The sequence below is a fragment of the Pseudorca crassidens genome, chromosome 7, assembly GCF_039906515.1.
Source record: "Pseudorca crassidens isolate mPseCra1 chromosome 7, mPseCra1.hap1, whole genome shotgun sequence".
Lineage (NCBI taxonomy): Eukaryota > Metazoa > Chordata > Mammalia > Artiodactyla > Delphinidae > Pseudorca > Pseudorca crassidens.
Window position 1 is genome coordinate 10,456,445 of NC_090302.1, and position 26,100 is coordinate 10,482,544.

Genomic DNA, 26,100 nt, shown 5'->3' on the forward strand with positions numbered 1-26,100 from the left:
ATAAATGGGAATGGGTTATAAAAGACTGTATGGAGGCAATGGAATAGTGGAAAGAATATAGGCTTTGGGATCAATCTAGGTAAAAACCCCAGCTCTGACAGGCAGTAATAGCAGCTAACCTGTATTGAGCACACTTAGCTAAATGCCGTACATGCCCTATTTTATGTCACCCCTACTATGGCTCAATGACTGTAGTACCTTTTTTTTTTTTTTTCTTCAGACAAGAAAACACACTTAGAGATCATAGGTAACTTGCCCAGGGTTGCACAAGAGAGCTGGAATGTGAACCCCTTTAGGGCATCCTAGAGTAGTACATCTTAAGCAGTATTGGTTATTGTAGCTTTGTGACCTTGAGCAAGTTGGGTTTTCTGAATCTTAAAATTCTGTGTCTAAAATAAGAATGCCATACAGGGTTGATCTCAGGATTAAAAATAGCACATATAAAATACCCAGTCCCTGGCCCAAAGCTGCCATTTATTGAGGGCCCACTTACATATCATTTGCCCAAATTCAGTGTAGTTGGGAAGTAAAAATAATCCAAGGCAATATATAATTGCTGACATAGTGTAGTTTATGTAAGTACAACAAATTTGGAGAAGGAAATGTTTGAGGTAAGGTGGAGTAATTGGGGAAGACTTAAAAGAGGAAGTGTGAAATGTATACTAGAATGATGGGCCATGTATTTCATATAGTAAAAGCACAGAAATGGGGATTACTAGAACTTGGACATGATATGAAGGTAAACTTGAGGGTACTCCTTGGGAAAGCGTAAGAAATGAATAGCTGCAGCTCTATTGACAATACCACGTATCAGAGAGGCGTTGGCCAATTGTGAAAGACCTTGAAAACCAAGCGGATGATTTTAATTCATATATATATTTTTTTCTTCTTTTTTGCGTTTCGCGGGCCTCTCACTGCTGCGGCCTCTCCCGTTGCGGAGCACAGGCTCCGGACGCGCAGGCTCAGCGGCCATGGCTCACAGTCTCAGCGGCCATGGCTCACGGGCCCAGCCGGTCCGCGGCACGCGGGACCCTCCCGGACCGGGGCACGAACCCGCGTCCCCTGCATCGGCAGGCGGACTCCCAACCACTGCACCACCAGGGAAGCCCTTAATTCATATTTTAAGAAACATAATGAGTGACATTCAAGATTAGTCTCCTAGTAAGTTGATCCTCCCCACCAGGACTCCTCCTACCACATCTCCCCTAGTCTTCTCTGACAAATGATTCTGAGGTTCTCTCTCTTTTCTGGCTTGGTGATTATAAGGGTGGATATTATTTGTTGGTATTGAGGGGATTTATGGTTCTGTTATCTTGGGATTATGTAAAATATTAATTTGGGGAGCCAACAGATGTTCAACTTTTTGTTTTTCCTTGTCAATGCCATTTTAAAGGTCCCATTACAATTTACCATCATCATCATTTTATAGAAGGAAAGATGTAAAAAAAGCCATCTCAGAATAAAGGACAGCCCTTTACACCAAATAAATTCGGCTTTATGAAAAACTATAGTAGTCTCATTTTTACCATTTGTGAAGATCAGTAAGAGATTTGTCCCCAAACTTTTGGTGTGTATAACTCTAGGCTGTCACATTATTGATGCATAAAAGCGTATTCTGATAAAACAGAAATAGCTTAAGAGAAAGTTTTATGCCTCTTCCCAGCTCCAAATATATGCCGAGGATCTACCAAACAAAAACTACACAGGATTGCAGAAAGACTGAAGGGGATTCCACCTTAGAGGAAGAATTTTGTTAATATGTTACTGAGTTATGTCTTATTTTCAAGGATGGCCTTGTTAAAGTAGAAGAGAAAAGGTAACTGATTTATAATGCTTATGTGCTGGTAGTCTTGCATGCTTAGGTCTGTCAACAACCCTAAAAATGCAAGGAAATTTATTTTAAAATTGATTAGCTGGAATAGAAGTCACAAGCATCTGCAGTATCACAGGACAGTTAGCAACACATTCAGGGGTCAGTTCCGTTTAGGCATTTAAGAACTGAACACATTGCTTTTGGTTACGGCATCAATTCTGTTTGCAGGGTTGATTTTCCTTTCTTGGTAATTTATTTTAAAAATATCTTGCTTTCTTGGAAGCCTGCACCCAAGCTTGCTATCTCTTCTGCAGAGGATTGAGCATCTAAACCACACTTTATATTGATAGATTCTTACAGTTTTCTTGCTGGATCCTCTGTGAAGTGTTATCTGTGAGCTCTGACCATTTCAGCATGATGTAGTCAGGGACCGGATATGAGGTGGTTCAAAATGAAGCTCATTTTGGAGACTTACCTCACTGTCGCACCTGCCAGAGGAGTTTGGGAAATTGCAGCGCTTAGCTGTTGCTCCTGGCGTGGTGCAGTGTTGAGGGGCGCCAGCAGGTGTGTGGGATGCAGGACTCAGAGCCAGAAGAACCTGCCCGCCGCAGGTGTCTGGCGCCGGAGATGCAGTTTTTACTTTCGACCGCACGGTGGCGCTTAGATCTCCCCGGCAGTGTTAGCAGCCTCTAAGGCACCTCCGCCGCCACCTGCAGTCTCAACCAAACTCTAGGTGGCGGGATGTGACGGCCCGAGCGTCCAATCGGCCTCCAGGCTTTCGGCCACACTACGGCTCTAGCCAATAGGAACTGAGGAGAGGCGCGGAGGAGGCGGGCCCTGCGGCAAGCCTGGCAGAGGCGCGAGGCCCTTCGCCCGCCTCTCCGCCTACTCCAGCCTCCGCCGCCTCAGCTTCCCGAGCGAGCCCTACGGCCGCCGGAGCAGCTCCCGCGGCGGAGCAGGAGCCGGATGGTCAGAGGAGCCCGGCAGCCCCAGCAGCCGCGGAGTCGCCTGGCCCCAAGGTGGGGCGGGGGCTGAATGGAGGTCGGGGTTGGGGATGGGGCGCGGGAGCGGGCCCAGGGCAGCAGCTTGGGGCCGTGAAGCATTCGGGGCGCCGAGACTGGAGGGGCGGTCGGGCTGCGGGGAATTCGGGGGGCGCCAAGGGGCGGCGGAGCGGGCTGGGAGGCGGTCGCATTCTCCAGACCGGATAAGAGGGGCGTGTGAGGGAAGGGGCGCCGAGCGGTGAGACTGGGGGCGCAGGGCCGGGAGGGGCAGGGCGCGCGCGCTCGGTGGAGGGGCAGTGGAATGCGGGGGGCGCGGGGCCTGGAGGGGCGGGGCTCGGAGGGGCAGTGCCCGTGTCGGGAGGGGGTGGGCACTGGAAAGGGGAAGCCGGAGGGGCTTGCGGGGGTGGTGAAGCAGACAATGAGTAGGTGGCGGTGGGTGGTTTTGGGGAGCTGGGCTGTGACGAATAGGAGGTGAGGATGGAGTGAGAGACCAGGAGGCAGAGCAGGGTTTGGGCTAAGCAGACATTAGGGGAACGGTGAGTCCCAGGATCGCTTGGTCTTGGTATTTAGGGGAAACAGAACGTAAGGCATTTGTAAGGTCAGGCAGGTATGGGCTTAGACAGCCTGTAGTGCTCGAGGGTGGTGCGTTGAGTTCTTGACTGGCACAGTAGGGCCCGCAGATGTGATCTTATTTGTTACTTTTAGTTACCATCTTATTTGTTTGGTCTACAGACTGACTGGCACAGTGGAGAAACCACCTCGAAAACGGAAAAGCAGGTAAGGCAAAATGCCTTCCCAATTTTGCTTCGTGTTTTTTTCCGTTTGCTTGGCTGCACCTATACTATACTGCATAATTATACACTGTCAGTAGATGAAGTTTTTTACTTAGCTCCTTTCTTAATGAATATAACTATCTGCAAGCTCTGTCTTCCAGGACTTCAAAGTACTGCCTGTACTTTTTTTTTTTTTTTGGTATCTAAGATTATGTGGGAAAGAGATGTGGATAATTGAGAAGGCCTAGTTTTTTATGTTAGCCGTAATTTCAACTTCTTCACCAGCTCTGTTTAAAAAGCTAATGTTTATTGAACATCTGCTGTGTGCCAGGTACCATGTGCAACTGCTTATTTGTGTTATCTTCTGTAATCCTTGAAACACCCCAATGAACTGTGTACAGTTATCACTGTTTTAACACAAGAGAGAACTGAGGCACAAGAGAGGCTGAGCATTTATCTAAGATCACACATCTCATAAGTGATAGAACCAGGATTTGAATCCCAGCAGTCTGACTCCAGAGCTGAAGCTCTTAACCATTATACTATAATGCCTCTAATAAATATACAATTGAAAATAGGTTTTCTTTTTTTTTAAATTAATTAATTTTTGGCTGCATTGGGTCTTCGTTGCTGTGTGCAGACTTTCTCTCGTTGTGGCGAGCGGGGGCTACTCTTCGTTGCGGTGCGTGGGCTTCTCATTGCGGTGGCTTCTCTTGTTGCGGAGCACGGGCTCTAGGCGCGTGGGCTTCAGTAGTTGTGGCATGGTGGCTCAGTAGTTGTGGCACACAGGCTTTGTTGCTCTGCGGCATGTGGGATCTTCCTGGACCAAGGCTCCAACCCGTGTCCCCTGCATTGGCAGGCGATTCTTAACCACTGCGCCACCAGGGAAGTCCCGAAAATAGGTTTTCTTATTGCTTTTACTGTTTTCATTGTACGTAGAGTCTAATAAGCAGTTGAACTATAGGAAGATAGAAACAAAGGGCTTAGGTAGTCTGCAGCAAGTGCATTGTTCCTTGAGTAATGAAGAGCATGCATCCATTCCACAAGCATTTCTGAGCACATTCCATGTGTCAGGTACTACATAGCAATTCTGTGTAGTCATTCGAAGATTCCTTTTTCATGGATGTAGGCATTGGCCTAGAGAAAGTAAGTTACAGTAGTGAGGATGTAACCAGTAGGACCACTGTAATAGTTAATTCTTGCTAAGTTATTGATGTTAATACACAGTAAACCTTAACAGTAGGTAGATGTGAAATGCTGATGGTGGAAGGTGCAAACAGCCAAAGTTCCTTTGTCACTCTTTAGGCCTGTATGGGCCAATGTGGTAGGCATATATGGCTGTGGAACACTCAAAATGTGGCTCTCATGACTGAGGAACTGGATTTTTAATAAATATTGTTAATTGTAATTAATTTAAATTTTAAAACCGATATTTAATTACTGGAAAATGTTTATGTCTGGAACAACTTGGGTATGTGAATTTGCTTTTTCATCTGTAAATCATGAAATCTAAATACAGATCAAATTTTTCCAATGAAAATTTAATGTCCAAAGTGAGGCATATATCTAACTACTAAAAAACACACTAAATTTCAGATTAGTACAAAAAGTACATGGCAAATTTCTCATTACTAATTTTTATGTCAGTTACTTCATGAAATAATATTTTAGATATATTGGATTAAATAAAAGTATTACTCAAATTATTTTCAGGTTTTTTTTTTTACTTTTTCTAACATAACTATTGGGAAAGTAAAGATTACATATATGGCTTGCATTATATTTTCTTTTCGATAGCCCTTGTTTAACTTTCATTACCCCACTGCCAGACTCTTGGAGTAGCCTCCTGACTGGGTTCCCTACCTTGAATCTGTAATTCATTCACATACTGTGCAAGTTGATCTTCTAATTCTCAAGCTTAAGATCCTTATGTGGTTCCCCTTGTTTATTGAACATAATTCAGACTTTTTAGCGTAATCATAAAAAGACACTGCCCTCTATCATGATAAATCATAATGGAAAAAATATAAAAAAATGTATATGTATGTTTAACTGAGTCACTTTGCTGTATAGCAGAAATTAACACAAAATTGTAAATCAACTATACTTCAATTAAAAAAAAAAAAAGACTGCCTTTATTTCACTTTTATCTATCTTTCCAGCCACAGTTGAGTAGTGTGGCCATGTACTCAATAACGGCCAAATTCTCAATAATGGATCTACTAAACGTCCAGTAATTGATTGACTTAACTTTCTGGTGAATGCTTCACAATGAACTAATTGCTGAATGTAACTCTATGTCCTGTTTGCCATTCCCAGAACTTATGTTTGGGTTTTTGCAGATGATTTCTCTTTCTCTCTGGAATACTTTCTCCCCGTTCCTTGGCAAGCTCCCCACCTTTAAGACTTCCCTCAAACATCACATCTTCCGTGCAAACTTTCTACCCTCTCTACCTTCCTCTTCTCTGCTTTGTTTGTTCCTATGATAGCCTGTAGATACACCTAGGTGTAATGGTTTGAGCTGAATTTGAATCTTAGCTCTGTCAGATACACATTGTGAGATCATATGCAAGTTAATAAACCTCTCTGAGCCCCAGCTTCTTCATCTGTATAACGGAAATAATAATAGTTCAACCATTATAGGGTTGTAAAATGCTTAGTATAGTGCCTGGCACGTAGAGAGTATACAGTAAATTTTAGGTTAAAAAGCACCTATTAGGGCTTCCCTGGTGGCGCAGTGGTTGAGAGTCCGCCTGCCGATGCAGGGGACACGGGTTTGTGCCCCGGTCCGGGAAGATCCCACATGCTGTGGAGTGGCTGGGCCCATGAGCCATGGCCGCTGAGCCTGCGCGTCCGGAGCCTGTGCTCTGCAGTGGGAGAGGCCACAACGGTGAGAGGCCCGCGTACTGCAAAAAAAAAAAAAAAAGCACCTATTAAATACCTTTTATTTCTCACTTCTTTTCAAAATATATACAGTATGAAGGATTAAAAATAAAGATATTAAGGCAAAAACCATGAGAGAATAGTAATGAAATTAAATCAGTGGCAAAGTTAGTATATAGACTAGAAGGTACTGCACAGTTACCAAAGGTTGGTTCCATATTTGGCTCTGAGTTTCCTAGAACAAAAGCTAAGAAGAAAATAAAGCTCAACTTGCAGGTTCATGGTGTCTGTAAAATCCAACACATGTTTAAGAGAGGCACACTTTTTTTGACTTTTAGAGAAAAATTTCTCTCACTGGTTTTCATAATGGGGACACTGTGGTTTTGTGGGGGAAAATAAACCCAATGACAAATATAGTAGGAAGTTTTTTGTTGTTGTTGTTTTTTAAGGTTGCTTCTTATAATGCTTCTCAATCCAGGTTTAGGTAGTACCAGTGAACATCCTCCGAAGAGCCAGAGCAACTGGATTTAGGTATACTGCTCACCGATGGTTTGGCTTGGTTCAGAGATAAGGAAGAATGAGTAAGCTGTAGGGCCTCTGCTTATCCTCAGCACCTAGAATGGTGCCTGGCACTTAGAGAACGTTTGATAGAATTATTGAATGAATAATTTGTTCCATGAATATTATTTCTGTAATCAAGTTTTGGTAAGCATCAGGCACCAATGAGGGCACACATTCCGCATGTCTAAGGTCAGATCCTGATTGAGTCAGCATTTTGACCTGAATGGACAGCCAGCATACATCTCTAAAGAGATCCTGTGGACGAGACCAAGATTTTCTTCAGAAAGCAGGTCTGGGATTGCTCTAAAAATAGAAAAAATAATGGCCAGGTAAGCTCTAAAGGTGGATTACAGAGAGAAGATGTAATGGTTGTAGCCAGAAATTATTTATAGCTGTTTTTATGAGTTGTATACTGTGGCCATAAAATTCTCAACATCAAATGATACAACTTCCTGGTGAACACTGCAAGGTGAATTAATTGCTGAATGTAGCCTTAAATATCCCTTTGAGTTGGCCTGCTGTGTAGAGTTGTTGACTGTTACACTGTGTATCCTATTCCATTTTAGGAAACAGTTGCCAAAAATGTGATTTTTATTTTAGGATCGTTGCTATTAAGTCATTCTTTTTGATAGACATTAGTTTAGTGGCTGAGTTATCTTTTGAGAACATTCCTAGTGGACCAAACTATAAGACAGTTTAAGAAAAACTGAGATAATTTGAATAAGCACCACATGGCCGACGGTTACCAGTTCTTTGTGTCTTCCCTCCACCCCCACCACTAAACATTTGTTTCCCTTCCTTGGTTCTTCTTTGAGCCCCTAGTACTGAGGGGGTGCTCAGTAAAAGCATCTGAACTAACAAGTGCATTGGTGGTAAGAGGGAGGTAGTGTGGGATGGGGCTTTGGTGGTCCAAAATAATGTGATGCTATTTAATGCCCCTGACAAACTGTACTAGACTGACAGGAATTTTAAGATTAGGAAACTTGATCTCTATGTGGTTTTGGAAAATTCTGAAGGCTTCAATATGTTTGTTAATAAAGTTTGGGTTATTAGTTAGAGAATCCTTTCAGATCCTATTAGGAGCAAGACCCATTTGTTTAGGATTCATGTCGTAATAGGATTCATGTTGATTAAAGCTTTATTGTATGATTTGTGGTGTGTGTGTGTGTGTGTATGTATGTAATTTGTTTGAATTACAGTTGAATTAAAAACAACCTTCAAATGCTTTCTAGTTCTGGGTACTAGGGTTATAGACATGAATGAGATACGGCCCCTGCTGGGGAAAAGCTCGTACATTAGTGGGGAAGACAGACACAAAAATAAGGTGTTGTAATTGACTTTGTATGTACACAAAGAGTTTATAGTAATTCTTCGTACTGGTAGTGAGGGCAGTTTCTACAGACATTTCACCTAGGGTCTGAAGGTTTAGAAGGTGAATTTTGGCAGTCGTGTGACTGTTGAAATGATAGAGAGTAGAGCCGGGATGTAGACTGACAAATGATGAAGTCTTAGGTGAGGTGAATTCAGGACCAGTGTCAGGTGTGGGAAGAAAGATGTTTTTAAATGCTTGGGCTGTTGTGTCAGTTTAGAAATTACACGGTAGTTCTCAACGAGGGATGATTTTCCCTCCCAGGGGGCATTTGGCAATGTCTGGAGACATTTTTGGTTGTTACAACTCGGGGAATCTATTGGGTGGAGTCCAGGAGTGCTGCTGAACACCTACAGCATACAGGACAACCTCCGGACCGAAGAATTGTCCTGCTCAAATTGTCAGTGATGCTGAGGTTGTGAAATCCTGAATTAGAGTTTGAATCCTAGCTCTTCCTAATACTAGCTTTGGGCTCTTGGACAAAGTATTTGCCAGATGCAGGTAATGATAGTACCCACCTTGTAGAATTATTACTCTCCTCTAGTAGCATATAAACTGCGTGAGTACAGAGATTTTTGTTTTCCTTGCTATTCTGTTCCCAGCACTTAGAACATTGCCTCACATATAATAGGTACTCAGTAGCTCTTTGTTGGATGATTCAATGAATTGGCTTATTTTTTTAAATAAATTTATTTATTTTATTTTATTTATTTTTGGCTGCATTGGGTCTTCGTTGCTGCACGCGGGCTTTCTCTAGTTGAGGTGAGCGGGGGCTACTCTTTGTTGCAGTGCACGGGCTTCTCATTGCGGTGACTTCTCTTTGTCGCAGAGCATGGGCTCTAGGCGCACGGGCTTCAGTAGTTGTGGCATGCGGGCTTCAGTAGTTGTGGCTTGTGGGCTCTAGAGCGCAGGCTCAGTAGTTGTGGAGCACCGGCTTAGTTGCTCTGTGGCATGTGGGCTCTTCCCGGCCCAGGGATCAAACCCGTGTCCCCTGCCTTGGCAGGCGGATTCTTAACCACTGCGCCACCAGGGAAGTCCCTGAATGGCTTATTGAGAGGATTCATTGAGATAATGAATGTAAAATACATGATAATGTTACCTGACATACATTAAGAACTCAATAAATGAAAGCTGTGACTATCCTTAGTTTGAGTATTTTTATTTTGCCTTTCCTTCCAGTGTTTTTAAAAATCAGCTTTACTGAGGTATTATTTACATATGATAAAAGTCACCAATTTTAAGTATACAATTTGAGGAGTTTTGACAAATGTATACAGTTGTGTAACCACCCACTGCAGTTAGGATATAGAACACGGCTGTCCTGCCGCCTCCCCCCCTACACACACATGCATTTGCTCATGTTTCCTTGCAGTCATGGTTCTGGCAACCACTGGTCTTTTTTTCCTGTCACTATAGTTTTGTCTTTTCTAGAACTTCATATAAGTGAATCATTCAGCGTGTAGTCTTTTGTGTCTAGCTTCTTCCACTTGGCATAATGCTTTTGAGATTCATTCATGTTATTGTTTGTAACTGTAGTTAATTTCTTCTTATGGCTGAGGAGCATTTCATTGTATGAATTTACCACAGTTTGTTTCTCATTCACCAGTTGATGGCTTGTTGCTTGTTTTTGGCTAGTATGAATACAACTGTTACGAACATGTGAGTTAATAAGTCTTTGTGCAAACATATGTTTTCACTTCTCTTGAGTAAATGCCTAGGAGTGGACTTGCTGGGTCTTATGGTAAGTGCACGTTTAGATTTTTAAGAAATTGCCAAACTGTCTTCCAAGGTGGCTGTACTATTTTGCATTCCCACCAGCACAGTGTATGGGATTCCATTTGCTCCATGTCGTTGCCAATGCTTGGCATTCTTTTTAAGTTATATTGAGGTATGTAATTGGTATACAATAAGCTGCACATATTTAAAATGTACAATTTGATAAATTTTGACATATATGTACCCCTTTTGCCATTCTGAGGGTGTGCAGTGATATCATTATGTTTTTGTTTGGCATTCCTATAATTTCTTTTGTGGTTTCCTATTCAAATCTTTTGCCCATTTTTTGGTCACTTTTTTGTCTTCTTATATAATAGTTATAAGAATTCTTTATATATTCTGAAACTTCTTTATCAGGTATGTGTTTTACAGATTTTTTCCCCTTAGTCTATGGCCGGCCTTTTCCTTTTCTTCACAGTATCTTGGGGAGCTTTTAGCTTGAATAGTGGGTTGGATGGGAACACATTTAATTGAGGCAGCAGATCCAGGAGCAAGTTCAGAAGGGTAAGAGTACGAGTTTATTTTAGCTACATGGAGTGTAAAGTGCTTCGGTGTACCATCTTTAACCAGGCAGATGAAAACATGGGTCTGGAGCTGAGGAGAGAGATTAGGGCTTGAGGTTCGGATTTAGAAGTCAACAGCAAACACTTAGTGATCCAAGTCATGGAAAAGAATGAGATAACCCAGAGAGACCATGTTGAGTGAAATGTGCAGATGGCAATAGAATGTTACAGTACCTGGTGTAGAAGTAAACCGACAGCTTTGTCTTTTGGATGTTCTCTCTTTGCAGTATTATCTGTCCATGCAGTCTTTCTGTAGGTAGTCATCAAACAAGGAGTGTTTATCTCTGGAGACATCTCTATACAGCGAGTATACTCTTTGGTGAGAAACAGACTCTGGAGGTACTTATGTGGAAAACTAGGGGAATGTCTTCTAATCTACATTGAAAAACAGGAATATTGCAGAGTTTCTTTGTGGTAGTGTTTGCCTCAGCAGTATCCCTACACAAAGGCAGTGGTTTTGGTAAAGCTGTTTCTTATAGCATGTGTCGGTGAAAACCTAGGGCAAAATGCCAGAATTTAATTCTGTGAAAGCAGACTCTCTGGTGGGGGGAGCCCGAGAGAGGATGGTCAAAGTATTCGGTATTTTCATGGTAATGTTTTATTCAAGAATTAAACCTAGACTAGCTCAAGCAGTGGTTTTCAGCAGTGTTCAGAAAGAGCCCAGAGGTTCCTTGGCAGTAATTCAAGGGCTTCCTGGGGGTTGGGATGCCAGTAGTAGTCAGAAAAGGGTTAAGCAGGCTAGCTCGCCTTTAAGGCTCTAGATCTACTTTTCTGTATGTATGTATATTTTTAATATGGAGAATTTCAAATACAGATAAACTTAGAATACTACAGTGAACCTGAATTGTTCATCACCCGGCTTGAACAATTATCAGCTCAATTCCCGTTTCACGTATATACCCACATACTTCACCTGAAGTGTATTCTATACATATCATTCATCTGTATCATTTTAGTATGTATTGTTGAAAGATAGGGACTCTTTTAAAGCACATAACCGCAATTCCATTAACAATAACTTGAAAATTAGCAGTATTTCCTTAATATCATTAAATTTGTCATCAGTGTTCAGATATCCACAGTGGACTAATTATTTATAAAAAAATTGTTCAAATCAGGATCCACATAAGGTTCAGAACTGGCAATTTGTTGATTAGATCTTAAGTTTAAAAAAAAAATCTATAGTTTCCCCACTCTGTCTCTTTTCCCCCATGTTGTTAATTTGTTAAAGAAAGCATGCTTGTTATTAAGAGTTTCCCACAATCTGAATTTTTAATTTCTAAAAGGTTGAGGTATAATTTATATTGATAACATTTATAATAATGAAACTTACCTATTTTAGTGTACAGTTTTCTGAATTTTGACAAATGCACACAGTTACGTAACCACCACTGCAATCATAATATAAAACATTTTCATCACTCCCCCAAATTCCCTTCTGTCCCCACTGACCAACTGGCAACCACTGACCAGTTTTTCCACAGTCTGAATATTGCTGACTCTCTCCCCATGGTATCATTTACCATGTTTCTCTATTCCCTGTGTGTCTTATAAATTTGTAGTTAGAACTAGTTTTAGAGACTTGATGAGATTCAGGTTTTATTGGTTTTTGTTTGTTTTTGAAAGAATACGTAATAGGAGTGGTGTGTAGTTCCATCAAGGCCTCTTTGTTTTTTTTTTGCGGTACACGGGCCTCTCACTGTTGTGGCCTCCCCCACTGCGGAGCACAGGCTCCGGACGCGCAGGCTCAGCGGCCATGGCTCACGGGCCCAGCCGCTACGCGGCATGCGGGACCTTCCCAGACTGGGGCACGAACCCGCGTCCCCTGCATCGGCAGGCAGACTCTCAACCACTGCGCCACCAGGGAAGCCCTGTTTTTTTTTTGCTGTTAGGAACTCATAGTAATGTGTCTATAATTTCATTTGAGGTTACAAATGGTGACATTCTAAATCTTTCATTCCTTCTTCATTACTAGCTGGAGTGCTTTTATAAAGAGAAGTTCCCTTGTTGACTTAATTTTTTTTTTTTTTTGAAATTAACATGCAAATTGACAGTTCCATGACATTTGAACACATGTATAGATTCCTATAACCACCACTACGAGAAGAGTAAGGAACATTTCCATTACCCCCAAAACTTGCTTTTGCTGTCCTATTGCAGTCACATCCTCCTTGCACGCCCAGCTCCTTGGCAACTGATCTGTTCTTCATTGACTGTTAAATTTTCCTTAGGTACAGTTTGTAGAAGGAAAAGCAGGATAAATGCTTGTCCCCCTACCCCTTTCTTTTTTTTATAGCAGATTTCAATATGAATTGGTTTCCTAGCATGCTCCAAAGGTGACTGGCTTTCTTTCTTTATTTTATTAATAATAATATTATCAACTCGTGGATTTAAACGTATGCAATGAATTTTCATCCAGCTTGGTTATTTTTCATGTTGATGTTCATATTGACCAGTGGAAGTCTCTTCTAAATTGGCTCTTGGGTCTTTTTGACACGACTCCAGTAGAGTAGCTTCCTCGTTGGACAAGGTATTCCAGACACATCTTGTATGTTTTCTACTTAGGCCTAGAATCGGCCATTCTCCAAGGAGACCTATCTATTCTAGCATCTTCTGCTTCTAACTATCTGTTTTATATTCTGAGAGTCTATCTGAAAGAAAGAACTGTATAATCTAAAAGTAGTTTTGAAAGCAGCAAATCCAGAAGAGTGGATTATATACTGTGTTCTTTCATAATCTACGAAAAATGTATTTTTTCATTTAGGTTTTTTATAAAGGTTGAATAGCACACAATTAGGACATATTTTAGGTCAAGATCCTGAAGTATAGGTAATCTGCAGTGCTGGTTATGGTTGGATCTATTGAGAGAGCAGGTAACTGACTTGTGAATTATGTGGTAGAATTGATTTTTCTTTTTTATGGAAATTGTGAATCCCCAACCTAAATGGATGGCTTTCCCACAAGGCCAGATTTTTTTTTTCTTTTTGGCCGCATTGCGCAGCATGCGGAACTTCCCCGACCAGGGATTGAACCCGTGCCCCCTGCAGTGGAAGGCTGGAGTCTTAACCACTGGACTACCTGGGAAGTCCAAGGCCAGGATTTTTTCAGAGAGGGTAGCAAACCCAGGCAGATACACATGGATATATAATTAATTGCTTAATATTCTATATATTAGGAGAGTAAAGCCTGGAAAAATTTGGGAGTAATATATTGGTGATGGAAAAATCTTAATATTTTGATGGAGCAACTTGTTTGGAACTTTTTTGAAACCACCAAGATTAGTGAATTGTAAAAGATATCCATAAGGTAGTGAATTAATTGACCATATAGTCAGTATGAATCTTATTTCACAATATCAGGTAACCATGCGTTACTATATATATTACTTATTTTAAATGAAGTTAAATCCAACCTTGGGACACCCCCTCTCCCCCCAGTCCTATCAAACTGATGAAAAATTCAATCTTAGGGATTAAGAATGGGCATCCACCCCTCCTCAGGGTTGTACAAGAATCTGAGAGGCTTGTGAGGAACCAGGAGAAGGGTGGAAGGTTATTTTATGTCCACTGTGGCTGTGCCTGGTAAGCATGTTGTCTAAGAGGGTGTGGGTCCTTGGTGTTTGGCGGCTCTAATAGTTACGGCTGACTTGAGGCACAAGAATCTTTGCCAGGTATGGGGATTCTGGTGCAGAGGTTTCAGCTTTCCCAGGTACAATACATACCCGTTTCCCTGTAAAGACTTGTCACTTGTCCTTTATCTAGAACACTGCTAGGAGGTGGAATTGCAAGGCCCCTCTTTTTGTGAGTCCCAAAGCTCTCCTTCCTCTTCCCAGTTAAATTACCCCCTTTTTTCTTCTAGTTTCTACCTTTCTGCCCTCAAAGGCACTACGTTTCCACCCTTCCCTCAGATAATCTCCTCAAGGAGTTCACATTTTCAGAAAACAAACACAAACCTCCCTTGAGGCAAGGACTGTTTTCTTGGGGATTGGGGAATACAGTGAGAATAAAACGTCCATTGATGTCTTAATAAGTTACCCAGCTACTTTTTTTTTTCTTTTTTTCCCCTCAATAATTCCTTTAGTCCCTGTGGTGGTTTTAAAGAACTGTGTACAAATTGTTTGATTCTCCTTTCTTTAAAAGATGGAGCTTAATTCTCCCCTTGAGTGTGGGGTGGACTTAGTGACTCCCTTCTAGGGAAGAGAATACAGAAATAATGAGATGTCATTTCCCAGATCAGGTTATAAGGAGTCTTCGTCTTCTATCTTGGGTATTTCTCCCTCCCTCTCTCCCTCTCTCCCTCCCTCCCTCCCTCTCTCCCTCTCTCCCTCTCTCCCTCTCTCCCTCTCTCCCTCTCTCCCTCTCTCCCTCTCTCCTCACTCCTCACTCCCTCTGGAGGAGGCTACCTGCCATGATGCAAGGCAACCCTGCATAGAGGGGAGCCACTTGCCAAGCTGTGCAGACACTCAGGCAGCCTATGAGGAGGGCCACATGTTAAGGAAGTCAGGCCTGCCAGCAACCACATGAGTGAGCTTGGAAGGGAGTCCTACATTAGTTGAGCCTTGAGGTGACTACAGCCCTCTCCAACAGCTTGACTTATTATCCTGGTTTCACAAGGTCTGAGTTATGTGAGCCCATGATTTTTTTTTTTTTTTTAAAGAGAGTCTCCTTTCTTCCAGCACTGGCTCCATTGTACCCAAAGGGCTCAATCTCTGGCTAAGCTTTTTCTCCTTCTGGAGAGGTCTCTGATGTGCTCTGTGCATGTGTGTGTTTTGGAAGCAGCTATCTTTTGATTAAAGGCATTGAAGGACAGTTTACTTTCAGTCAGTGATGTGTCCCTGTGCTAATAACTGAATCTCCAGCCATTTGCATGTCATCATCTTCAGAGTCTTTGCTCTCTCCCTGGTCTTTTGTCCCACAGATTGGGAGGTAGTCCTCTGCTCATGTTCACTCTTATTAAGGGAAGAGCCAAAAGGTAGTTGCCTGGTGAAGGGGTCAGTTTTCCTCTGCCTGGTACCTGTCACCAGGATTTGAACTCTGTTTCGACCCCTTCTTGGTTGTCTGGGAAGAGTAGGCAAATCAGAGTCAAGTAAGCTGTGATAATGTCTGATTTTATCTGTCGACTTGGCCATAGGGTGCCCAGATATTTGGTCAGACATTATTCCTCGTGTGTTAGGGTGTCTCTGGATGAGATTAACATTTGAATCAGTAGTCTTGAGTAGAGCAGACTGCCCTCCCCAATGTGGATGGGCCTCATCCAATTGTTGAAGACCTCAAACAAAAAGGCTGAGTAAGAAGGAACTCCTCTTGCCTGACTGCTTGAGTTGGGACCTCAGTCCTCCTTGCCTTTGGATGAGAGCTGAAACCTTGCTCTACTTGGATCTCAAGGCTGCTGGCTCCCAGACTGGAATTTAAACCATGAGCCCTCCTGTTTCTCAGGCCTTCAGACTCAAACTGGAACCACATCATCGGCTCTCCTGGGTCTCCAGCTGGTTGACTGCAGATCTTGGGACTTCTCAGACTCCATAATTGTGTGAGCCAATTCCTTATTATCTACACACACACACACACACACACACACACACACACACACGCACGCACACACACCCCTCCCACATCTTGTTGGTTCAGTCTATAAACCTAGTCTTTTTCGTGGCCTTTGTTTCATTCCTGGTTTTCCATAGTTCTCCTAAGGCTGTCATAGCTTCTGCATTATTAGCTGTGGATTCTCTCCATGAATGCAGTCTGCCGTGAAATGGCCATCTTCACCACAAACTAAGCAGGAGGGGTGCTGTGTTTTCATAAACTTGGCAGCTGTCTTGGAAACATTTCACTCTCAGGCTAGGCACCATTCTTTATAGTCTTGTTTTGCAATTGGGTTTCTTTCTGTCAAGCTCTCTCCATATAGTCCATGGGCCTTGAAAGCATATGTGCCTGTTGGCAGTATCCTGGGAGTTCTTCCTGGATGGGGAGCCCATGTTGCAAGTGCTCACACATGGTTTCCCAAAAGCCTGTAAAGTAGCTGTCAGAACTTTTAAACTATTGTGATCATTGCCAAACTGTAGAGTTATCACATATAGATTTTTAGAGAACAGCTGCCCAAAATAAAGATCTTAGATTTAGAATTACTGCCATTAGCCTGTCTTTCTAATAGATAAGCAAGCCATTTACCTATTGAGGTAACTCCTGGATGGTGATAATAAAATTGTCATCAACAAGTAAGAGGATTCTTACTTTTTTATAAAATAGAAACATGCATCTATATTGTCCCAAACCAGTTTTAAATCTTTAAGATGTAAGTTAAAAGGAAGGGGAATGCCTTTAATAATTTATAAGAGAATTATAGAATTTGTGTTGGAAGAGATTAGTTGTTGAGTCCAACCATAAGCACAGCAGGGGAAATCCTACTGTAACATACCTAAAAAAGGAAGTTCTTAAAAATTACTGGTCTCAGTCTTTTCAAATATGGTTTACTTAGTGTTTACCAATACCTGACATTGTATTCAGTGTTTCCTAAGAACTTCACCTAAATCGAATGTCTCATGTACGTGCTATTGCGCTTGTAACAGAAAGACCAGTAGCATTTAGTAGAGGTGTTAGTGAGTTTGTGGTATTTCTGTCATTATTGATTTTTCTCATAACCAGATAATAAAATCACAACAATTTTCATATGGATGACCACAGAAGTTTTACTCTTAAAAAAAGGTTCTTATACTTGAAAATGTTGGAAAGCACTGAATTAGATATCTCTGGAGCTATTTCTAGCTCTAGTATGTGGAGATAGGACTGTGGTTTAAGGATGGATTCTTTATATAAGAATGTTTTTAAAGAGCATACAGTACAGCATGCTGGTGAAATCCCTAGAGCTTTGGCTGGTTTCTAGCTACCCCATTTCTTTTTTTCCTGTGCGCCTCAGGGGTTTGATTCATCTTTTTTTTTTTCACCACATCTATTATGTAATCTGTTGTTCTCTCTGCTCATAAACCCTTCTTAAAAGGGTTTGAAACAGGATGCAGGTGCCTCAGCTTTTCCCTTACCCTGTTAACTCTGAACGTATTTGATGCATTTTCATTTTTAAGCATTTTCATTGCCAGTGACAATAGGGAATGAAACGAATGAATAAAAATTTGTGCATTTTAGAGTTTTACTAAAATTAAGAGGTTTCCCTAATCTTCACTGTAAGGTACATGAGAAAAGCTCAATTTTCTGGTAGTTGCTAGAATTAAAGCAGTGGACTAAGTGATGTCAAAGTTTCTTCCAGCTCAAATATGTTTAATTTTTATTGAGAGATTGCTCAGTTTCCTTATTTTATCATCTTTTTTATTCTGGGAAGTACCTACCCATCCTTTTTTCTCTTTTTCTCTATCATTTGGCCCTGAAGGTAATTACTCGTAGGCCACTGAATTCATTTCATCACAGAGGAGGTTATTATTATTATTTTTTGCCACGCCACCGCAGAGCTTGTGGGATTTTAGTTCCCCGACCAGGGGTTGAACCCATGCCCTCAGCAGTGAGAGCACAGAGTCCTAACCACTAGACCGCCAGGGAGTTCCTCAAGGTTATTTTCAATCTCTTTACCCCTTGCTTTTTGCAGGAAAAGTCTACATAATAAAGACCAATAAACACCAGCAAAAAGTCAATTTCAATATATTCTGAACATAACTATTCCATTGGTGTGGTAGATTGTGTTTCCCAAAGATGTCTTCAATCGTATCTTTCATCCCATATGTTCTTACAATGTGACCTTTGACATTCCTTCCACCTAGTGGTGAGGTCTGTGTCCCCATCTCCTAACCAGGGCAGGCCTTTGTAACTGTCTCCACCAGTAGAGCATGGCTCCAGCAAAACCATATGACTTCTAGGGCTAGGTCATTGAAATGCCATGTAATTCCACCTTCCTGTCTTGGGATAGATGCTTAGAACCTAGCTGCCAGCCCAAGTGAGAGGCCTGTGTAAGAGAGAAACTGAAGCTCCTGGCCCTCAGCCCCAGCTGAGCACCCAACTGCTATCCAGCATCAGCTTGCCAGCTGTGCGAGTGAGCCATCCTAAAAGCAGGTCATAATCCTCTAGATCCCCAGCAGGCTGCCCCAGTGGGTGCCCACGCAGAGCAGAGAAGAGCTATCTCTGCCAAGCCCTGCCTAAATTGCAGACTCACAATCACAGTGAAAGGTTGTTTTAAGCCACTAAGTTGTACGACAGAAAATAACTGAATTGGCATTCCATTTTGCCAGAGTTAGAGACCATACTATGTATTAAACTGCCTCAGCTTTAAGAACTAGATGTATTTCTACCTTCAGGAGCCTTGTCAAGAGAAGAAAAACAGATCCTGTGTCTTCTTCCTTTATAGATTTTTATCTCATTGACTTTCATTTTACATGTTTATTAAATTTTGTTTTTTTAAATTAATGAATAGTACAAAACAGCAAAAACTGGACAATAATATCCCTGCCCAGATAACTCCATTCTCATGTCCTTGTAACTTAGAAGGTTGTGTGCATGTTAATAATGAACAGTGACTTTTGAATGACTCAGGCCAGATGTGTGACCTTGGGAAGCAGCATCCTCTTTGTAAGTCAGTTTCTTTATCTATAAAATGGTAACAACCTAAATGGGAAAAGAATTTGAAAAAGAATAGATACATTATATGTATAACTGAATCACTTTGCTGTACACCTGAAACTAACACAACATTGTTAATCACCTATACTTTAAATAAAATAAGTTAGAAAAATGGTATCTACTTCATATGGTCGTTGAGAGACTTTGGTGATATATACATATCAAGTGATAGTGCCTGTCACAAAATATTGGCTGTTCATTACTACTGCTAATCACGATTACTGTTATTGGCCTTATTATTTTTAGACTAGGGAGGGGAAGGATAACCAGCAGAAATCTGAAATGATGGAGTAAATACTCCCAAGAAGTTAGGGACAGAAGGATGTTAGGAAGTCTGAAGGGACTAAGGAATTACTAAGCATGTTTTAGATTGTTCGAGAAATTTTGAAAACAGGGTTTTCAGACTTCTTAATAATGACTGGCATTTACTGATTATGCAGTGGTGTCTCAGATATATTACCTGTTGTCACTAGTTTATTTTTTGCAAGCCCTTTGAATTTATTGATGAATACTTTGCATGCAATAAAATGTATAGATCTGACGTGTTTAGTTCACTATGTGTTTTTATCAGTTCTTAGTTCTTTAGTGTTTTGGTTGATTACAAAGTAGAGTAAATGAACTAAATGGGAGGAGGGGACCCAGGGAGAATAACTTAATCCCTAGGGTGCTGGTGCTTATTAGCAGATCAAGGTTGTATTTGTTACTTCATTAGAAGACAGACGGTATTATTCCCATTTTCAAATAGAGAAACTGAGGCTCATAAAAATAAAGTGATTTACCCAAAGTAACATAGCTAGAAAGTGGCACAGTCAAGACAAAACAGTTTTTGTCTGGCTCTATAAATTTTTTGCTATTACAGACTGAAATAGTGACATTGGAATATATTTTTTTAACTCTGCTGGAGATAATTTCCTATGAGGGTTTATTAAAGTCCCATAAGTAAAATGAAAACAGTTCTTGATGTGGTGTCTTCTGGTTTCGAATGCTTCAAACTCCCTTAAAGCTTCCAAAACCATTATTTTCTGTTTTACCAATTTCTATAATTGATATAGTATAGTTTTAGCAGGTATTCCTCTCCAGTGGTTCAGGTACTTAGATAAAAGTAATTGTTGTGGGTAACCTAGTGCATTTTTACTTTTAAGTATCAAAGAAAGTATAGACCATTAAGAATGAAAAGAATTCAGTTTCTAGACAGTTCGTGCTATTACAGGACTCTTAGATACAAGATTTAAAAGCAGAAATGTTTAAGTGACATTCATTTTACTGGATAACAGCCAAAGCCTCATGCTTGAGACTGGATGATGGACAAGTAATTTGCCACGTTACTGGGTGAAGAACATCTTCAGGTGCAGGAATGTAGTCTCTGATTCAGTCAGCATAGAGTTCCTGAACAGCTCAGGTTTTTCTTTCTTCTCTCATAGTTTAGATTTCTTTATTCTCTGCAGCATGTTCTATTTTTTTTGTTGTTCTGTTTGAAAATTGACATCAGATAAAGAAATACATATAATAGATGAAAGGGTAACTGAGAGTTCAGCCATTTTCATAAATTATTTTTAAAAATTTGTTCATTTTATGAAAAATACTAGCACAGAAAATGAGATGGTTAAGACAGATTTCATGTGTAAACAATCATTTGTTCAACAGATATTCTAAAAGCATCTAGATGTGCTAAGTGGTTTTTTTAAAATTCTGAGAACTTTTAATGGCTAGATAGCCTACTTGACATTCTCAAGAATACTGGAAACAGAGAATGGTTTTCTTTTAACATATTGTTGATGGTTTCATCTCTTAGATTTCCCCCCCCTAGTTTCTTATAAACTGGTACAAACCTAAGAGTTTTTACTGTGAGATAATAGAAAATATATATTGGTCTTTGCCCTCAGTTCCTGACACGGAGCCCCTGAAATGTTTATAATTTCCTGGGTGATGAATGTCTTTGTTCTGATGAGGTGACTGAGTGGGCTCCTGGGTGAGGGCTGGTCACCGGAAAGACCAAGCCATGGTTAGAAGCTTGGTCAGCCCTGCCACCCATTCTCTTGAGAAGGGAGAAGGGCTGAAAATGGAGTTAATGATCGATCATGCCTACATGATGAAGCCTCCATAAAATCCCCAAAGTACGGGGTTCAGAGAGCTTCCAGGTTGGCGATCACGGGGAGGTGCTGGGAGAGTGGCATGGAAGCCACTGGACAAGGCATGGGAGCTCCACACCCCTTTCCACATACCTTGTCCTATGCTTCTCTTGCATCTGACTGTTTCTGAGTTATATCCTTTTACAGTAAACTTGATCTAGTAAGTAAATGTTTCTCTGAGTTGCGTGAGCCACTCTAGCAAATTAAGCAAACCTAAGGAGGGGGTCATTGGAACCCCCAGTCTGTAGCTGGTCAGTCAGAAGCACGGGGGGTAACCTGGGCTTGTGACTGATATCTGAATTTGGGGAAGTATCAGTCTCGTGGGACTGAGCCCTTAACCTGTGGAATCTGATGCTTGCTCCAGGTAGACAGTGTCAGAATTGAGCTGAATTCCTGCCGGTGTCAGGGAATTGCTTGGTGGTGCTGGGGGAAACTGCCACACATTTGGTGACCAGAGTGAAGTGTTCTGTGTGAGTAGTAATGGAGATTCACAGGAGAAAAATAGTAGGGAAGAACTGGGTTTTTCCCTACATGGGAAGAAAGTAGGGGTTTTTCCTTTTTAACATCTCAAGAGTAATCCAGTGAGTGTTTCATACTACAATTTGCCCTACTCCTGATAACCCTTTCTCTGCTCTTACAATTAAAAAAAAAAAAGAGTGTGTGTGTGTTGCTGCATTTTGCTTTCTGTCTTCTTCCTCAGCTATAAGAGAATATAAGCTCTGTGAAGGCAGGGACGTTTCTTTGTTCATAAAGCACTCATAATATCCAGAACATAGTAGGTGTTCAAGAAATATTTTGTTGAATAAATAGCATTTAGTTTAATTAATCATTTAAAAATGAAATCTAATATATGTACAAAAAAGCATATAGGACATATGGGTACTTTAAAAAAGAAAAATAAACATCTTTGTCTCACTGGCCAACTTTAAAAATGGTGCATTATCCGTTATCTGGAGAAAGCCCTCGCACAGAAACGAAGACCCAAAACAGCCAAAAATAAATAAATAAATAAATAAATAAATAAATAAATAAATAAATAAATAAATAAATAGTGCATTATCAATATGCTTGAAAGTTCCTCATATGCCTCTCTTCCTTCCTTTCCCAATCAGGAAAGCACTACTTTGAAGTGTTTTTTTTTTTTTTCTTATAAATTTATTTATTTTGTCTTCGTTGCGGTGCGTGGGCTTCTCCTTCTGGTGGCTTGTCTTGTTACGGAGCACGGGCTCTAGGTGCACGGGCTTCAGTAGTTGTGGCTCACGGGCTCTAGAGCGCAGACTCAGTAGTTGTGGCGCACGGGCTTAGTTGTTCCGCGGCATGTGGGATCTTCCCAGACCAGGGATCGAACCCGTGTCCCCTGCACTGGCAGGCGGATTCTTAACCACTGCACCGCCAGGGAAGTCCCTGAAGTGGTTTTTATTCCCTTGTATTTTCTTCATTGTTTTTGACATATGGATGTAATTGTAAATATATTGTTTAGTTTTAGATTTGTTAAACTTTATATATATATGAAATCATACTGCTTGTATTCCTTTTCAGTTTGCTTTATTCATTCAGCATTAGGAGTTTGAGATTCTTTCATGTTAATACATGTAGATGTTTAACCTTCATCTTCAGTGTTATATAGAACTCAACTACATGACTGTGCCACAATTACCCATTATCCGATCTGTGAGTAACTGAATTGTTTCTAAGTTACAAACTATGCAACCACAGACATTTAAAAAAATACCTCCTGATGTACATGCGCAAGAGTTTCTTTAGGGTAAGTATCTAAAGACTTTCTGGGTCATTTGGTTTTGTCAACTCAATAATGACAATCATTTTCCAAAGTGGTTGTACCAATTTATACTCCTATCATCCACTTCCATGAGAGTTCCAGTTTCTCTACTTCCTTGCCAGCGCTTGATATTTAAAAATTTTAACCACTGTGGTAGGTGTATAATAATATTACTCTGTGTGTGTGTGTGTGTGTGTGTGTGTGTGTGTGTGTTTTAAGAAAACATTTTTTATTTCATTCTTAACAACAGATTCTTGGGCACTTCACAGCTTCTCAAACCTTGGGGTCATATTGGGTGTCATCACCTCCTTTCCTGTGCCACATGATTTTCACATGGTATTTGTTTTTTTGTTGCAGCAACCACTGGAAAAACCAGCTTCACAAAGATATGACAAAGATATGGCATTATGGCAAGGAATGTAAAGTGATCTAACGTTAACACTGAACTGCTGAACACTGAGCTTGTAGTTTGTGGAGTATCCGACAGATGTCACTATGTTTCCCTTGAAAGTTTAAAATAACCGCAGCACCCTTGTGAGTTTGCTGTGGTTCCCCGAGGTGCGTGGACGCACATTTTAGGAAGCATGGCCTTGGAATATTAATCATGGTTATCTTTAGGAAGTAGGATTTTTACTTATTTTTTTATACTTTCTGGATTTTCTACATTTCTTTTATAATGAGCATAGAATGCTTAAGAGGCATCAGAGAAAATATTATATATGTGTCCTGTTTGTAAAGTCCATACTTTATTTTACTTTTTTCTTAGTGTTTACCTAATGTCCTTTTTCTGTTCTACATAAGATACCACATTAGTCATATTTCCTCAGAGACCTCTTGACAGTGACAGTGTCTCAGATCTTTCCTATTTTTGACGACCTTGACAGTTTAAAGCATATTTGTCAAGTAGTTTTTCAGATGTCTTTCAACTGGGGAAGACCATGGGGTAAAATGTCGTTCTCATCACATCATATCGAGGGTCCATGCTGTCCACATGACTTATCACTGTTAATGTTAACCTTGATGCCTAGCTGAGTATCAGAGTTCTTGACTGTAAAGTTACTCCTTTATTCCCCACTTTCATATTGTATTCTTTGGTAGGAAGTCACTATGTGCAGTCCACACTCAAAGAATGGGTGTTATGCACCACTTCCTTGAAGGCAAAATACGTAAATTATCTTAAATTCTTCTTCATTGGAGATTTGTCTGTTCTCCCACTTATTTATTTACTTAATTTATTGTCTATCTGTTTATGTATTCAATCATTTATATAGTTGAACTCAAGGATTTTTTTTTATACTTTGGGTTATAATTCATTACTGCTTTATTTTTTGTTGTTGCTGAAATTGTTCCAGCTTGACCATTGAGAGTTCTTCAATTGGCTGCTGTATCCCTTTGACATACTCCTGTCATTGTGGGTTTAAAATAAAAAAAATTTTTTAGAACACTTCTTACTTTCTAGCACTACAAGATGCTCCAGGCTCATCTTGTATATTTCTTGCCTCAGTCATAGAATCAGACATTTCTCCAAGGAATACTGTTTCATTTTATTGGAAAATGGTATTTGGTACTGGGGTATTGGTTATTTGTATATATGTTTATTGGTTATTTGTAGATGCTGTTTGTTATGTAACAAGCCTGTTCAAGACTTTTGTCAGAGTTGAGTTGTTGCAGCAGAGAGTGTGTGACTCACAAAGCCTAAAACATTTACTGTGTGGCCCTTTATAGGAAAAGTTTGCTTGCCTCTATAGTTAATAACTATTATAATGTATGATAACTATTATAATGTCAGTTCTTACCTCTGTAGTTATGATAACTATTATAATAGTTATGATAACTATTATAATGGGTTGGTTTTGATTGGTTGATTTTTCTCATCATCAGTGGTCGTATTTTTCTGCTTCTTTGCTTTTTTAAAATTTTATTTTATTATTATTATTATTTTTGGCCATGCCCCACGGCATGTGGGATCTTAGTTCCCCGATCAGGGATCAAACCCATGCCCCCTGCATTGGAAGCACGGAGTCTTAATCACTGGACTGCCAGGGAAGTCGCTTTTTTTTTTTTCTTTTCTTTTCTTCTTTTTCCCCCTGCTTCTTTGGATGCCTGGTAATCTTTGACTGGATGCTAGACATTGTGGAGGGATTGGAGTTTTGTTTTTCTTCTTATAAATTTCTGGAGATTTTCCCTGAGATGCAGTTAAATTATTTGGAAATATCTTGATGCTTCTGGGTCTTGGTTTTAAGCTTTGTTGGGTGGACCAGGGCAGCATTTAGGGCTATTGTCACTAGGGCTTGTCATTCTCTACTACTATGGCAAGACCCTTCTGAATACCAAGGAATTACAAGGTTTTCCAAGTCTAGCTGGTGGGAACAGACACTGTTGTTGGTCCTGTAACAATAAGCTCCCAGTGTTGTTCCCTCTAGTCCTCTCTGATGATTCTTTCCTCTGTCTTTGGTGGTTTGCTTCCATTCATGGGCTGATGTGTATTCAGTGGAATACTTGAGAGGAACTCCCCGCACATCTCCAGCATTTTCTCTCCTATACGATATCCTGCCCTGTGAACTCTAGCTGCGTTGGTCTCCCTGGACTCTCAGCTCTGTCTTTTCAGCTTGTGATATCCCTTGGGCTCTGCCTGGTTTCCCTTTCCCTGCACCACACCCAGGAAATGCTCTCAAGGCCCTGTCTTGGGGGCAATTATAGAACTCACCTTTTTTTGTCCTCAGAGATCACTGGGGGTTTTTTGTTGTTGTTTCTCGATGTACAGTGTCTTGAAAAACCATTGTTTATCTATTTTGCTGATTTCTTTTGGTTGTTTAATGTAGGAGGGTAAATCTGAT

The 26,100-nt window shown here is 40.7% G+C and overlaps 1 protein-coding gene across 3 annotated transcripts in view; it reads left to right on the forward strand.

Annotated features, from left to right (window-relative positions):
- Nucleotides 1-2,683: 2,683 nt before the first annotated feature.
- Nucleotides 2,684-26,100, forward strand: part of SCAI (suppressor of cancer cell invasion) — a 145,637-nt gene continuing 122,220 nt past the window's right edge. Inside the window, exons 1-2 of one of the 3 annotated variants that reach the window (XM_067743329.1) lie at nt 2,684-2,832; nt 3,547-3,591. In XM_067743329.1, coding sequence (XP_067599430.1) covers nt 2,780-2,832; nt 3,547-3,591 — 98 coding nt within the window. In that variant the 5' untranslated portion in view covers nt 2,684-2,779. Of the gene's footprint in view, nt 2,833-3,546; nt 3,592-23,724; nt 23,822-26,100 lie in introns of those variants that run through there. The other 2 variants (XM_067743331.1, XM_067743332.1) reach the window with 2 other exon arrangements.